At 39.2% G+C, this 16,280-nt stretch overlaps 1 protein-coding gene across 1 annotated transcript in view; it reads right to left on the minus strand.

Annotated features, from left to right (window-relative positions):
- VPS41 (VPS41 subunit of HOPS complex) overlaps positions 1-16,280 on the minus strand; it is a 194,601-nt gene that overhangs the window by 38,907 nt on the left and 139,414 nt on the right. Inside the window, exons 11-15 of the mRNA XM_060108229.1 lie at positions 10,461-10,558; positions 6,211-6,340; positions 4,615-4,730; positions 3,268-3,324; positions 710-771 (exon numbers count right to left, since the gene is read on the minus strand). Of these exons, the coding sequence (XP_059964212.1) occupies positions 710-771; positions 3,268-3,324; positions 4,615-4,730; positions 6,211-6,340; positions 10,461-10,558 (463 nt within the window). The remainder of the gene's footprint in view (positions 1-709; positions 772-3,267; positions 3,325-4,614; positions 4,731-6,210; positions 6,341-10,460; positions 10,559-16,280) is intronic.

Consider the following 16,280-nt stretch of genomic DNA (forward strand, 5'->3'; position numbering starts at 1 on the left):
TTTAGGTTTTTGTCCTGCAAAAACCTGTCTCTTTTTCTCTTTTCCCTTTTGTTCTGTCTCTCCTGGGATGCTTGTAGCATGAACAGCCCTGGAGGTTGAGAGGACACAGACTGTGTCTCCCTCTGGAGCACAGGGCAGGTTTGTTTACTGCCCAGTAAAATAAAAATAACATCTTCCCCTGGAGCCAAGGGCAGGCAGGCTTACTGCCCATTATAAAAGAATCAGACACCCTAGGCCCAGGGTCCCTCTCCTGTAACACAGCCTGCTGCCTGGGCAGGGTCACCTGGGCCTCTCTGCCTCATGCTGTGGGATCTGGAGAAAGTGCTGGTAGTCTGGCCACGACTACTGCTGAGGTAGACGATCCTGTGTCTCTGACCCCGGAGTATCAGGTCTTTTGCCAGCACTCATGAAACTGGCAGGCAAACTTGTCAGCTTATAAAAAGGGTAAAATATCAGATTCTTCATGATTTCTGACACCCTTCTCATTAAATAATGAGAAAATCATTTTTCATTTAGTGCAAATGCGACAGTAGGTGGGTAAATAACATGTATCAATCCATTCTGTGGTTAAAAGCATTACTATTCAAAAATAACCCGTTAGAAAGATGTAAAAAAAAGTCTGTCAACTGCAGAGAATGACTTATTCGTATTGCTAACATGGCTCAATTCTATTTACATGAACAAATAATTGTGAAAACATCTTGATTACCGTGCCGCTATGTCGTACTCTCCTTTCTCCACCAGGTGGTTTATATATGCCAAGCCGATGTCCTAGGGAAAATGAAATGAAGGAATTTCATACTTAACTGGAACACATGGAAAGTTGGGTCTCCGTTCCTGAGTGGACCTGCTGACTGGAACCTGTTCATACATCTTAGTCTGCTTTATGTAATTATGTTCATTTCTTTCTTGAGCATATTTAAATATACTTATATTCTCACAAAGTTTAGAGTTTACAATTTTAAAAAACGTTACTACTTTAAAGGCTCCTAACCTGCCCTCTTCTAAGAAATTTCCTACAAAGAAATCTCTGATAAGAGAAACATGATCCAACAATTTCATGTTGTCACTGGATATAAAATTGTTTCTTGTGCTTTCATCCCTAAAACGTGAGCTACCTGTCTCTTCTATACCAAGTCTGAGGAAATGCTGTAGGAAAAATGAAATGACAGATCATTTGAAAGGGAAATATTTAAAGTTAACATCAAAGTGAAAATGAGGGCTTCCCTGGTGGCGCAGTGGTTGAGAGTCCGCCTGCCAATGCAGGGGACACGGGTTCGTGCCCCGGTCCGGGAAGATCCCACATGCCGTGGAGCGGCTGGGCCCATGAGCCATGGCCGCTGAGCCTGCGCATCAGGAGCATGTGCTCCACAACAGGAGGGGCCACAACAGTGAGAGGCCCGCATACCGCAAAAAAAAAAAAAGTGAAAATGAGCTCAGAAAACCAGGTCATTCAAACCCACGAGTTTACAGATGAGGAGACTGGAGCTCAAAGCAATGAACTGACTGGCTTCACAGGATTCGTGCTCATTCACTTATTCTACCTTAGTCCTGAAAGGATTTGAGGTGGCCTGTGTCACCAGAGACGGGGGACCTCTTGCTTGATTGCCTCATGACTCTTATGAAAGGTTAGTTCCACCTAAAAGCATTTGCATGAGAAGCTTGAACTCAATATATATAACAAAACTTGGATTTTAAGTTCTACTTTATGCACAAAAAATTTTTTGCGGAGCTTCTTCCTGGATGGCAGAAATGGCAGGAGCCCATTTTTCTCTCTGCCTGCTTTATCCTAGGAGAAGAATGTCCAGGCGTGATTAATGTAAAGGGCATGCCCATGTCAAGAGTGAAGGGAAATACCCAAAGTGCTTAGTTTATTAAACTTTCACTTTAATGACTACTATGTAGGAAATCGTATTTCAAATCGGTTGGAACTACGGAGTGAAGAAAAGGTGCTTAACTTTATTTCTCTGAAAATAGATCACATATCACAGTATCTACAGTGAGTCTACAGGTTCAGAGAAGAGATGCCTCTTTTGCAGAGTCAATTTCTCTAACCTTTCTCCCCATGTCCATGCTCCCTCCCAACTCATCCTCTGTCTCTGTGCTCCTTTAACCTCAACCTGATTTTCTCTCTTTTCCTTTAAGCATAAGCACGTTAAATGTCTTACACGAAATACCCACCATCACCCAAAACCTCCCCATGATGTCACGGTCCCCAGCCATAGTCTTGACTCTTTTCCGCTTCGAGGCTAGCCTTAGTCTATATTCAACTCAACTTCATCATCTCCTATTCACTTTCACTCCATCAAGCATGTTGAGAATAAATAATATATACAGAAAAATGCACTTGTCACTTTCATATTACCAAACCCAATGTACAACTGACTAAGCTAAGCTTATCTTACTTTTGACCTGCTTACTTCAACTATACTCTTCTACTGGCTGGAATACTCCATTTCTAGGTAATCCTTGCTTATTCTCTACAATTTTGAATGAATAAAACAACATAAGATGCTCTCATTCTCTCTCTCCCTTTTAGTTCCTGAACTATTTTGCTTGTATACTCTTTGGGAATTAGGCTTCTTTGGGAAGTTTTAAAGAGAAGTTTAAGGTGGGGAAAGTGTAGGCAGAAGGACTTTGCACTGGAACCCAAATAGCCATAAATAACTAAGTTTCCAGTTTTCAACTGTAAACTAGGGTCTTGGGCTAGATGATCTCTAAGGACCCTTCACACTCAGAGGATAACATTTCTTTTCTGCTTTCCATCTGCACATCCATTTTCACAGTTAGCAAAGAAATGGGCTTTCACTCACAATATTTTTCCCAAGTCCAAAATGTAATAAAAATATATTTGATGTCCTAGATTAGTCACCATAACAAAATAAATTGAGCCTCTTCTTATAGAGCCACTGAAGCAGTCTAGTTTTATGAAACTACTCTTTTGATAAATTTCATGATAATGTGATTTTACCTGTGATTTAAAGAAACTTCCCCATGCGTAACTGGAAAGCTTTGTATTTAAAGTGTATTTATAAATCCAGTTTCCAAATTACCTAAAACTACCTCCTAGCAGTTGTTCAAGTTTCTTGTTTATAAGCAGAAACTGATTCAGTAAAATGAACTGTTATGACCTCACAGGTTAGGGAATTCGTTTGAAATAACTTCTCAAAAGGTAGCAAGAATCCGTTCTTTTCAAATTACTTTCAGCCTCATTATAACTTATTGAAAGGAAAAGTTATGTTTCAAATAGTAAAATTACATACTTACCAGAATCTTATGTCTTTTAATGTTCTTTTGGCTAATTTCAGCTGCCATCAGAGCTTCCTGTATTTACATAAGCATGATAAAAGCAGTCCAAAAGGAGGAAGGGAAAAGGGGGGAGAATGGGAGAGAGAGACATTGAGGTTATAAACACTATATTTATTATGTTTTAAAGTTCTGGGCTACATAAATAAGCCCCATTTTCCCATGGCTTTTGCTTCAAGCACAGGAATTTTTAATGTTATGGTTGAGTGAACCTCACTGAATTCAAACTCAAACAAAAGCAGTCAACCAAAATGAAGACTTCTCTTATTTCCATTTGAATTCATTTCCACATTAGGATCCTGGAATCACATTTCAGACGCAACTCAAAATACAACAAAATCTCTTATGTTCAAACAAAAAAATCTGTCATTCTAAATCTGTATGACATATATTAATCAAGGGGCATTTTTCCTTTCTGAAGCATAAAAAGTAACCTATATGCAAACATTTAGGTACAACTACACTAAGATTTTGAAAATCTCTGATTTTATTTTTATTTTGGTAAGTTCACTATGATTACTTTAACACAAATGTTTGAAACACAAAATTATTTCTTTAAGAAGCTGCTGGATCTAAAGCAATAATGGTAATAACTGGGGTACGAACTTGGTATCAATACCTGGACTCCAAAGAGTTTATAAAATAAAAACTTTTTTTTTCCAAATCCTTTCAGGTGGTTACAAACTTAAAGCACCAAATAAGTGGACTATTTTTTGTTTGTTTTTGGCTGATTAGCATATAAGACTATCCAGAGAGTTTCTCTAACTAAACCAACACAATAATACCTTTGCAGCAATAAAACTTTAAAATGTTTTCCTTTTTTAAAAAAAGCCATGATGGGGCATTATCTACTCAAATTAGTCTGAACCAAGACTAATGACATGGATATCATTCCATCTGAACAGGTAGTTCAAACCCTCCTGAGTACAGTTTGATAGCTTTACTTTTTACACATGATATAAGCACAAAATAAATTATTTCACTAAAATATCCAAATGGATGATTCTGAAATACTAGCTTTATTTTATTTTTCTTGAAAGACCACCAAATAAACTTATCAGTAGGCTGGATCGAACCCACCCCTCCCTCCATCACCAATGCCTCTTCCACTGAACAGTAAGGCCAGTCGACCTCCTTGCAGTCTTTATTCCCCCTAACCTGCGAAAAGAGTATCGGAAAGTTATTGGCCTCCTACATATTACTAGCTTAGAACATTCTAATTCACCTACGTGAAAGATTTATTACAAAGCCCTTTTAGCCCCTCTCTGTTACCGACGTGTCAATACTTTGAAGTAAAAGCAAAACTACTTCATATTTCTTCTTTTCAAGGAGCCAGTCGATGTGGTCATCTTGGTCTCGTTCCTTGGCTACGACAACATCTCTTGGACTCACAATGTAGAAGAGTGACTCCCCTTCCGAGTATTCTAGAGATAAGAGAGCAACAACTTGGGGGACTCAACAGTAGAAACCTTGGCAGTGGTTTGGGGGGGACAGGGTTAGGCTACCCAACTTACAAGCGAACAGAAAACTCTCTTACCTTTGGAATAAATGTGTTTGGCTGTGTTTGAAGGTAGGGGTGGGAGACAGGGTAGAGGATGATAGAGTCTATTCCAATGCTTTAAAAAATATTTACACATAAAATGATTTGAATGAAAAAAGAAGGAAGGGAAGGAGGAAGGAGGGAGGGAAGGGGGGAGGAGGTACCAAAAAAACTTGAAAAAAATAAGGTAGGCTTAAAAATTCTGTTTCATATATTAACGTTCTGACCTCAGCTGAAAGATAGCGCTCAAAATTCTCCATGTCTATTGTATATAATTTATCTACTGTATATAAACTTTATTGATGGCCATTTACAGCACAGTTCTATTTTTACAGAACAATTACACCCCACAGTTGGCGATAAATGTTTCCTCCTCTTCAAGGTCAAGGCCATCTAAAGCATAAATGACAGACGCCCCAAGCCCTGGAGACATCATCTATCATTTCAGCATGTTGTGCACAATGCCGATGGTAAGGGTTTCCTGAAGAATTCAATTAGAAAACCTGTTCTGAAGGGTTTCTAAATGTGCAGCAGAGTTTGCTCTAAGCAAAAAATACCTCAACTGGATGCTTTCACTTGTGAATCACATTTGCTTTTTGCTAAGTCCAGAATATACACTCCCATTTCTCAGCTGATCAAGGGCTTCATATAAGAAAGCTCTAACAGATATAGCATATTTCTTCATTGACCAAAATGAGAACTGAAAATATTCTCAAAACGTGTCTATTGTTTTTTAAAGCAGGAAAGAATTTCTCAACAGCCAAAGCTGTTCTATTTTTCCATCAATGTATTTTTCAAGGATATGATGACACCAAAACACAGAGGCCGCTGGTATGACTATAAAGCAATGGTTCTCCCTTTATTTCCAAGCAGTGACTAAGTGCATTCATGCATCCACTCAACAAATACTCAGTGAAAGCCTAGTATGTATGAGGCGCTCTCTCAAGCTCTGAGCATTCGGTCAAAGAAAGACAATTTCTCTGGCAACCCAGAGTACACCTTCTAGGGATATAAAGTTGGGAGTGATACGCCAACTAGAGAACCACACTGCTTGGCATCAGTGTAAGTCAGGTGTCACATGAAGTAGTTAGGACAGGAGACCAAATACAAGAACAAAGGCCACAAAGCCTCCTCAGCTTGGTCCTGGCCTCATCTCTACCCCTCCCTTCTGCTGTGGGAACTCAAGCAAGTTCTACAGCATCTCTGAGCCTTGACGCCTTCATTTTCAACATAAAAGGCCTGCCCCGATAGGCTCCAAGAGCCTTTCAGCACCTTAATGTAAATTCCTGGTTGTGCTACTCAAGTGGAGGGGAAAAAACATAAATAAAGGAAATAACGTGAGTCAGATCCTTGATGTCTCTCACCTAAGTGATAATCTCTACATTCATTTTCCTGAAAGCCTCTCACAGTCAGAGCATCAGAAGAGATCTCTTCACAAGTCTCGGAAAGCGGCTGGATGATATCCAGTCTGGGCCTGGCGCAGTATTCTCTTTCCTAAGGGGAAAAAGAAAGCCTCATTTGAATTACATTTCTATAAATGATACAAATTAGGGACTTCCCTGGTGGCGCAGTGGTTAAGAATCCGCCTGCCAGCACAGGGCACACGGGTTCAGTCCCTGGTACAGGAAGATCCCACATGCCACGGAGCAACTAAGCCCGTGTGCTACAACTACTGAGCCTGTGCTCTAGAGCCCATGAGCCACAACTACTGAGCCCGCGTGCCACAACTACCGAAGCCCGTGCTCTGCAACAAGAGAAGTCACCGCAATGAGAAGCCCACGCACCAATGAAGAGTAGCCCCCGCTCGCCCCAACTAGAGAAAAGCCCGCACGCAGCAGCGAAGACCCAGCACAGCCAAAAATAAATAAATTAATTAAAAAAAAAAAAGAAAAGTAGTGCCTTGTGCAAGATCACATGGATACTAAGTGGCCAAGTGTCACAGCATATTTTAAAAAATGTTACAAATTAATTCTAGGTAGCCATAATTAAGTGCTTTGGTTTTATAAATTCGGCAGGTGTAAGCCCTTCTCACCACCTGTCGTGGACGGCCTCATAGCAGTGGTTTATTTTGACCTCTTGGATGAGATACTCAGGACAGGTACCACTGTACTATGTCAACGGTCTACCACTGCAGCCCTTTCAACTCCAAGGGACGGCTACCACATCCTTAGATAACTCTGTTACATCTTCCTCACAAATATGAGACAGAGTGAAAATTACATTATGAACTGCTCCACGATCCAGACCACTGCCACTACTAGTCCTTTCACTGGGGATGCTGAGAAGCCAGAGACTAAGAGTTACGTCTACAGCAGAACTTGCTGAGATGATGTAGATGTTCTGTGCCTGCACTGCCCAGCGTGGTAGACATGAGTCATGAGTGGCCATCAAACACCTGAAATGTGATGACTGTGCCTGAGAAACTGAGTTTTAAATTTTATTTCATTTTCATTAATTTCAACTTGGATAGGCACATAGCTTAATGACTACAGTTTTGGACACTGCCGTTCTAGATCAAGATAGAAGGGGAAAAGATGCTTTATTGAGGGCCTATGACAATCTCACTAGCTTAGTAGGTGACTGTCCGCAGATTCTTCTCGCTGAGTCCTTAAGTCACCCTTCAGTAAGTATTGTTCTTCCTAATTTTGCAGATGAGGGAACTGAGGTCAGAGTTATATAAGTAAACAGTGAGACTGGGATTTGTGGGAAAACTGGGACTATGGATTTGAAATCAAGTTTGTTTTACTATAAAACTTAAGCTCTTTGAATATTCAGCACAGAGTGAAAGTGAAAGATACACTTGACTATTTTCCAAAGCAGCAAGACCTAAAGCAGTAAGACCTAAAGCAGTGTGACACTGGTATAGAGAACACAGATGAAAGGAACAGAATGAAAGAAATCCAGAACTACTCCCAACTCTCCAAGGCTCTCCAGTGAAACAGTAAGCCTCGAAGATTCCTTTGATCAATTTTGTTAGGTTAACTGAGAAGCGATTACGTCAGCTTTTTTTTTTTTTTTTTTTTTTCCGGTATGTGGGTCTCTCACTGTCGTGGCCTCTCCCGTTGCGGAGCACAGGCTCCGGACGCGCAGGTCCAGCTGCCATGGCTCACGGGCCCAGCCGCTCCGCGGCACGTGGGATCATCCCGGACTGGGGCACGAACCCACATCCCCTGCACCGGCAGGCGGGCTCCCAACCACTGCGCCACCAGGGAAGCCCCGATTACGTCAGCTTTGCATCTCATATATTTAAAACAGTCCAAAATAAAAAGCAATTATGAAAGATCCACTATTAGAGGAAAAAAACCCAGTGAATATACAGGATAATTTGTCACATCTGTGGAGAAATGACAAATATCTTGCTTTTAAAACAACAAAAAGGAAAAACCTGAAAATTTTGACTATTTAAAAAATTAACAGCTATAACAATGACAAAAAATATCAAAATTAGAATAGCAAAATAGAAAAAGAAATTGAACCAAATAATGTTAAAAGAAAATCACCTTGCTAGACCACATAAATAGCTCCTTCACATGTATAAGGAATCCATCAGCAAGGTGATGGATAAGAAATCCATCTTATCATTACTTTACAACTTTTGTTCACTGGTCTAACAGCCCTGCTTATGCGTGAACTGCTTAGGAGCAGGAATTTGGTCTTGTTGATCATTGATACTCCATGCTGAGCACCATTCTTAACACACATGCTTTGTTAATGAATGGAAGAAAAACAAAACATTAAGGGAACAGCTTCAGAAATTAGGTTATATCAACCAGATGAAACAGTTCACAACCACCAGAAAGATGATGGGAGACTGCACAGCCATATACAGAGAGAATGGAACGATGCTCCTAGAATTATGGCCACACAGAAGAGCTTGTAACTATCACTGCAACTGTGTGGGAACAGGCACATATGTAAAAGGTGTAATGAGGAAAATATGCTGGGATAACATTATAATTGATATAAAAATGATTTCTGTTTACTGTTGCAGTTAAACTTTTTGATGTGAAAAAGAAAAGGGGGGCGTGGTTGGCCCCAAGCTTGCTTCTTTATTCCTTCTGCCTTAATTTGATCAGTTCTTTCCGTATTTAAGGATTTCAGGTGTCCTCTGGTGTTAGAGAAAATGAAGAGTTATATACACTGACACACACATTTTTAAAGCACCTCCAAGACCCTCACTTCTTCCTCTGAAAAAATTCCATCTTCTAATTTGCTCTTTGAGGTTGGCTTTTCTTGGTTTTTACTCCTTTCCAATACTCTCTCTTATTAACAAAGGTTTCCTTCCCTTCTTTCTTTCTTTGGTCAACCGTTTATTAGGCCTTCCCTTTGTCATTTTACTGCCTCTTTCCTTATGTCTTTCAATCACATCCTGAATGCTCCCCTCATTCCCCATCAAAAAGCACTGTATTTACTCCCTCCGGAGCCAATGCTTTTATTTTCAAAAAAAATAAAAATAAAATAATAATAAACTGATGTCCTGCACAGGGCTGGAAGCCAGCCCTATTGATTTTAGCAGGTTTGAGTGTTCATTTAAGTCTACTGCATCCCATTGCCTAGCAACATGGGCACCCAGAGCTCCAGGTTACTATAGCGATGGCTTCCTGATGTAAGAGCTCGTTCAGAGGAATGTTGGAGAGCAGCTACCACTTCAAAACCAGGACTCCCAGGGTTTTTCTCTCCATTTTATTCCTTGCTATTTGAAAAGGAAAAAACAAAAGAGAGAGAGAGAGAGAGAGAGAGAGAGAGAGAGAGAGAGAGAGAGAGAGAGAGCGTACAGACAAGGAGAACCCACTCACTGTAAAAGGCTAGACAATCAATTGCATTTCTTTTATACCACAGCATCCCAAAGAAAATCCTTTACAATAAACTCTCCTTGTTTATGCCTTGAAGCCACCCCTAGCCCCTTCCTGACAGGAACTCTGGACTCTGACAATAAAGACAAACTGAGAATGGGGCCGACCTAGGCTTCAAAGAAAGACTCAGTATGCAGGCCCCTCCACTGGATACTATAACAGGCTTCATTCCAAAATCATGTATAATGAAATGCAGGTTCTCTGCTGCTTCCTATGAGCTGTACATTTCATACCGTCATTTGCAGTGATAACCGAGACTTAGCAACAATCTAATTTCAAAGCAAGAATCAAGCTACTCAGAATCACTGGGCCACTGGGAAGTAAACAAATATATCTGGATTTCAGGAAATAATGGACCACCCTCTCTGTAATTCACTCTGAGCACAGGGACCCCTGCTGATGCTACAGATCAACTTCATTGCTGTCATTTCTGCTAATGCACAGTGTCAGTTTAGTTTCTTGGCCTTTTGGCAAGAGGAATCCTTCATTCCTTTCGACGGAAAATACCAAGAGAGATGGAAAAAAGGGAAGGCAAAAAAAAAAAAAGACTCCCCTTTGCTTGGCAAAAGGAACAAGGCAACCAATGAGTGGAGCTTCTGAAATGTAAATACATTAAGCCTGCAGGGTAATCTCTGCTGACGTTGTTTTATAGGTCAGGAAGTTCTGCTCAGACGAGCTAAGTTCTTTCATGGGCAACTTCATCTGGGTAAAAATGCTACAAATGAACCCACCCTACTGTATTTGGGGTGAAAAAAAATTACCGTTTTTTCGGAAACCTCCTTTACATAGGAAAGTACAACAAGCTGATCACAGAGAGGCGCCAGGCCACTGACGTAGAATTCAGTTTCAAACTGCGACACTGCAAACAAAAGGGAGAGAAGATCCACCATTAGCAGCAAAAAGTAGCACGCAAAGGAAAGGACACGTCGACTATGAACGCAGGATGGACTCATTTTAGAAATCTAACAAAAAGGGGGCAGAGATAAACATACTTTCTGGACAATAATCAGTAGCCCAAAAGACTATCTGGGAACTTACGCTTGAAAATTTCTATTACAAATAAAAAGCAAACTCGACAATAACAGCAGCATGAATGGTGAAGAGGGACACTATCTAGTTTAAAAATGACAGAGTTAAATCCCATGAAGACACTTTAAAATCCATAAAACCCAATGTAAACAATTATCGATAACAATACTTTTAAATATTAAAAAATATTTTAAATAATTTAAAAATATTACTAATGACAAAAATACTTTTAAAATAATTTGAACATAAATTTCAATCTTTCACAATTAGGGCATTACAGTGGTATCATGGTCACAAGAAATGCTATTTGTAATTATGAAACTATTACTCCTTTTTTAACATTTAATAAACATTATATCTAGACTTAAAAGAAAAAAGTATAAATACACATTACATTATGATGAAACTCCATTAATTCTTCAGTGAAATAAAGGTCAGAGAAAATAAGAAATTTCTCTTTCCTTTTAAAAGATAGTCATTAAAATGTAGAAGAAGTTCTATTTCTTCTATTGCATCACCTAAGAGGTATATAGATTTAATTACAATGGACCTCAAAGATCTTATAGAAGGCTCAATGGTAGAAGTACAAATATTGCTACAGTATGATTCTAATGACTAGCTGTTGTAATATTTATAATAAATGACTGTTGTTTTAAGCAACTAAGCTTTGGGATGGTTTGTTATGCAGCAAAGCCAACTGATACAATAGTAGTGCCAGGAAAAGACTCTTCCAGGAATCATACACGGCACTTACAGATTCATTTGAGAGTAAACTCTCATTTGAAACCACCACTTTTTCTAAGAGTTTCTTGATTCAGTTCTTCTCCACAGTTCTGTGGTATTAGCTTCAGGTTGAGTTAACTTTTATGATAAAATGACCACCTTTTCCAAAGCAGGGGAAGTCAGTGTAGCATATTGGAAACAATATTGAAAGGGAAGTTAGGAAATCTGGGTCATAACTGCAGTTACACTGAACTTGGATAATTCATTTTAATTTCTGTGGGTATGGCTTTTCCCATGTATAAATAAAGGTATCAGAATAGAAATAAAACCCATAACACGTAAACTGAGGCGGTACTGAATTTTTCTTCTTCCTCCTCTCCATCCTCCTCGTAAATCACTTAGTGTTACTTGACTCTGCTGATCTTTAACGCCTGCTCCTTATTTACCTGTCTTCAAAATTTTATTTTCACACCAAAGTGAGACTGAGGATAATCAAAAAAACACTAAGTAGTTAATAACATAAATATTAAAAAGGATAACTTTTTTTTTTTTTTTTGCGGTATGCGGGCCTCTCACTGTTGTGGCCTCTCCCGTTGCGGAGCACAGGCTCCGGATGCGCAGGCCCAGCGGGCATGGCTCACGGGCCCAGCCGCTCCGCGGCATATGGGATCCTCCCAGACCAGGGCACGAACCCGTATCCCCTGCATCGGCAGGCGGACTCTCAACCACTGCGCCACCAGGGAGGCCCAGGATAACATTTCTTAAGCTTTGTCCTGGGTGGGATCGCATAGGTGGTCAGGGTGCCCTGGACAGAGCCATACAATGGGAGTCCAAATGCTGCCAGCTCTGCCACGAAGACTTGTTTTCTCACCCGCTGAACCTGAACTGACTATTCTTATCTAGGCACTTGAAAATAATTTTTGGTAAAGTGGTGATGTGATCAATATTCTCACGAAGCACATGCGTAGAGAACTTCCCACAACCACGTGTTCAGAGATGAGCACGTGCAGCGTGTAGCCAGGCACAGAAGGTTCTGGAGAAGCTTCCCCAGTGCTACCTATGAATGTAGGGGGGTGGGCAGGGTGGGGGGAGGAGACAGGAGGATTGGAATGTGCAGATGCTCTTGAACAGTGTGGGCCACACATGACCTACTGATCAAAGAGGTGACAGTTTCACATTCATAAAGACATACAGGCCTGTTAACAGGAGGTTTTGGATGCCAGCACTCCCGAGGTTGCATAAACTCTTTGGTAGAGACGGACTTGTGTATTTTTACTAAATCGCATTCCATCATTGAAATGCTATGCATACAGCAACTTGGATGAAGAGCAATCAAAGATGCTACAGAGACTTCCATGGGAATCACATGGAGCCTTTGATGGGCTTGTCTGCCATAGGCACCCAAGGGAGAGCATCATCTAAGAAATGGTGGGTGAATGAGGTATTCTGCCCATTTGAGACGCCAAAGGGGCTGCCTAGGCTCACTGACAAGGAGCATCACATAGTATCCCTCCTAAAGGTAACCAAATCCACATCAAGGCTTTGGTTTATATGAATAAGCCGTAAGATACAGATCAGAGAAACTAGAAAACAATTCTACCCAAATCTTTCCTCCTCTACATCCTGATTTCTGTCCTTGAGAGCTTGCGTTAATAACACAGAAAACTTCCTGTTCTTTAATTAAGAACATAATAGGAAATCTAATGTGTTCTTAAAGAAAATAAGGGCAGATGTGAAGAAGCAGATATTTCCTTCTCAATTCCAGATACTATAACAAAATGCTTATTTGTTAAGTACTAAATCCTACCACTTTACTAATTGAAAATAGATAATAATTTAGGTAGAAATGACATGAAGTGACTAAATTACAAACAAAAAAATGTTACTTATGAAGAAAAGATGTGGTATTTTATAAAAATAGTGTTGTCAAGATTTCCAGAGGCACAGTTAAGCAAGTTATCACCATTCAGATACAGCTGCAATTAAATAATTCTTCTCATTTTATTAAATGATTTCATATCAACAGAAATCTTCTTATGGAAAACAAAATTGCAATTATAGTCGCACCCTTTGAGTCACAAATAAAGAGTTCTAAAATAATGGCTGCTTTTCTTACCTTTGAATAGTCTACCACTTAGAAATTCATCTCCATTAATACCCATTAGTAATGATATCATGTAAAAAAGAGGACTCATTTCCCGGTATGAGGTCCTAATTTAGGAAAATGTCTACAGCTACTCTGCATTAAAAAAAAAAAGATATTTCAGAATGAATAACATTTCAGGGTTCTGTTTTTCCATTACTACTTAGTAATGCAACAAAACAGGACTGTTTTAAGATCTATCATGATTTAGTGTATCCTTTATATTAAGGCTGAATCCATGAAGGGCTGGTTAGAGACAGTGGTGTCAGAATGAACAGGAAAGTTGAGGAAAGTTCCCTCTATGCCTACTTTCTGCAGGGTTTTTATCATAAATGGGTGTTGAATTTTGTTGAAAGCTTTCTCTGCATCTATTGAGATGATCATATGGTTTTTCTCCTTCAATTTGTTAATATGGTGTACCATGTTGATTGATTTGCATATATTGAAGAATCCTTGCATTCCTGGAATAAACCCCACTTGATCATGGTGTATGATCCTTTTAATGTGCTGTTGGATTCTGTTTGCTAGTATTTTGTTGAGGATTTTTGCATCTATGTTCATCAGTGATATTGGCCTGTAGTTTTCTTTCTTTGTGACATCTTTGTCTGGCTTTGGTATCAGGGTGATGGTGGACTTGTAGAATGAGTTTGGGAGTGTTCCTCCCTCTGCTATATTTTGGAGGAGTTTCAGAACGATAGGTGTTAGCTCTTCTCTAAATGTTTGATAGAATTCACCTGTGAAGCCATCTGGTCCTGGACTTTTGTTTGTTGGAAGATTTTTAATCACAGTCTCAATTTCAGTGCTTGTCATTGGTCTGTTCATATTTTCTATTTCTTCCTGGTTCAGTCTCGGCAGGTTGTACATTTCTAAGAATTTGTCCATTTCTTCCAGGTTGTCCATTTTATTGGCATAGAGTTCCTTGTAGTAATCTCTCATGATCTTTTGTATTTCTGTAGTGTCAGTTGTTACTTCTCCTTTTTCATGTCTAGTTCTATTGATGTGAGTCTTCTCCCTTTTTTCTTGATGAATCTGGCTAATGGTTTATCAATTTTGTTTATCTTCTCAAAGAACCAGCTTTTAGTTTTATTAATCTTTGCTATCGTTTCCTTCATCTCTTTTTCATTTATTTCTGATTTGATCTTTATGATTTATTTTCTTCTGCTAACTTTGGGGTTTTTTTGTTCTTCTTTCTCTAATTGCTTTAGGTGCAAGGTTAGGTTGTTTATCTGACATGTTTCCTGTTTCTTAAGGTAGGATTGCATTGCTATAAACTTCCCTCTTAGAACTGCTTTTGCTGCATCCCATAGGTTTTCGGTCATCGCGCCTACATTGTCATTTGTTACTAGGTATTTTTTGATTTCCTCTTTGATTTCTTCAGTGATCACTTCGTTATTAAGTAGTGTATTGTTTAGCCTCCATATGTTTGTATTGTTTACAGATCTTTTCCTGTAATTGACAGGACAAACCCACAGCCAACATCGTCCTCAATGGTGAAAAACTGAAACCATTTCCACTAAGATCAGGAACAAGATAAGGTTGCCCACTCTCACCACTATTATTCAACATAGTTTTGGAAGTTTTAGCCACAGCAATCAGAGAAGAAAAGGAAATAAAAGGAATCCAAATCAGAAAAGAATAAGTAAAGCTGTCACTCTTTGCAGATGACATGATACTATACATAGAGAATCCCAAAGATGCTACCAGAAAACTACTAGAGCTAATCAATGAATTTGGTAAAGTTGCAGGATACAAACTTAATGCACAGAAATCTCTAGCATTTTATACACTAATGATGAAAAATCTGAAAGTGAAATTAAGAAAACACTCCCATTTACCATTGCAACAAAAAGAATAAAGTATCTAGGAATAAACCTACCTAAGGAGACAAAAGACCTGTATGCAAAAAATTATAAGACACTGATGAAAGACATTAAAGATGATACAAATAGATGGAGAGGTATATCATGTTCTTGGATTGGAAGAATCAACATTGTGAAAATGACTCTACTACCCAAAGCAATCTACAGATTCAATGCAATCCATATCAAACTACCACTGGCATTTTTTACAGAACTAGAACAAAAAATTTCACAATTTGTATGGAAACACAAAAGACCCCGAATAGCCAAAGCAATCTTGAGAATGAAAAATGGAGCTGGAGGAATCAGGCTCCCTGACTTCAGACTATACTACAAAGCTACAGTAATCAAGACAGTATGGTACTGGCACAAAAACAGAAATATAGATCAATGGAACAGGAGAGAAAGCCCAGAGATAAACCCACGCATATATGGTCACCTTATCTTTGATAAAGGAGGCAAGAATATACAGTGGAGAAAAGACAGCCTCTTCAATAAGTGGTGCTGGGAAAACTGGACAGGGACATGTATAAGTATGAGATTAGAACACTCCTTAACACCATACACAAAAATAAGCTCAAAATGGATTAAAGACCTAAATGTAAAGCCAGACACTATAAAACTCTTAGAGGAAAACATAGGCAGAACACTCTATGACATAAATCACAGCAAGATCCTTTTTGACCCACGTCCTAGAGAAATGGAAATAAGAACAAAAATAAACAAATGGGACCTAATGAAACTTAAAAGCTTTTGCACAGCAAAGGAAACCATAAACAAGACCAAAAGACAACCCTCAGAATGGGAGATAATATTTGCAAATAACA

This window comes from Mesoplodon densirostris, chromosome 9, assembly GCF_025265405.1.
Source record: "Mesoplodon densirostris isolate mMesDen1 chromosome 9, mMesDen1 primary haplotype, whole genome shotgun sequence".
Lineage (NCBI taxonomy): Eukaryota > Metazoa > Chordata > Mammalia > Artiodactyla > Ziphiidae > Mesoplodon > Mesoplodon densirostris.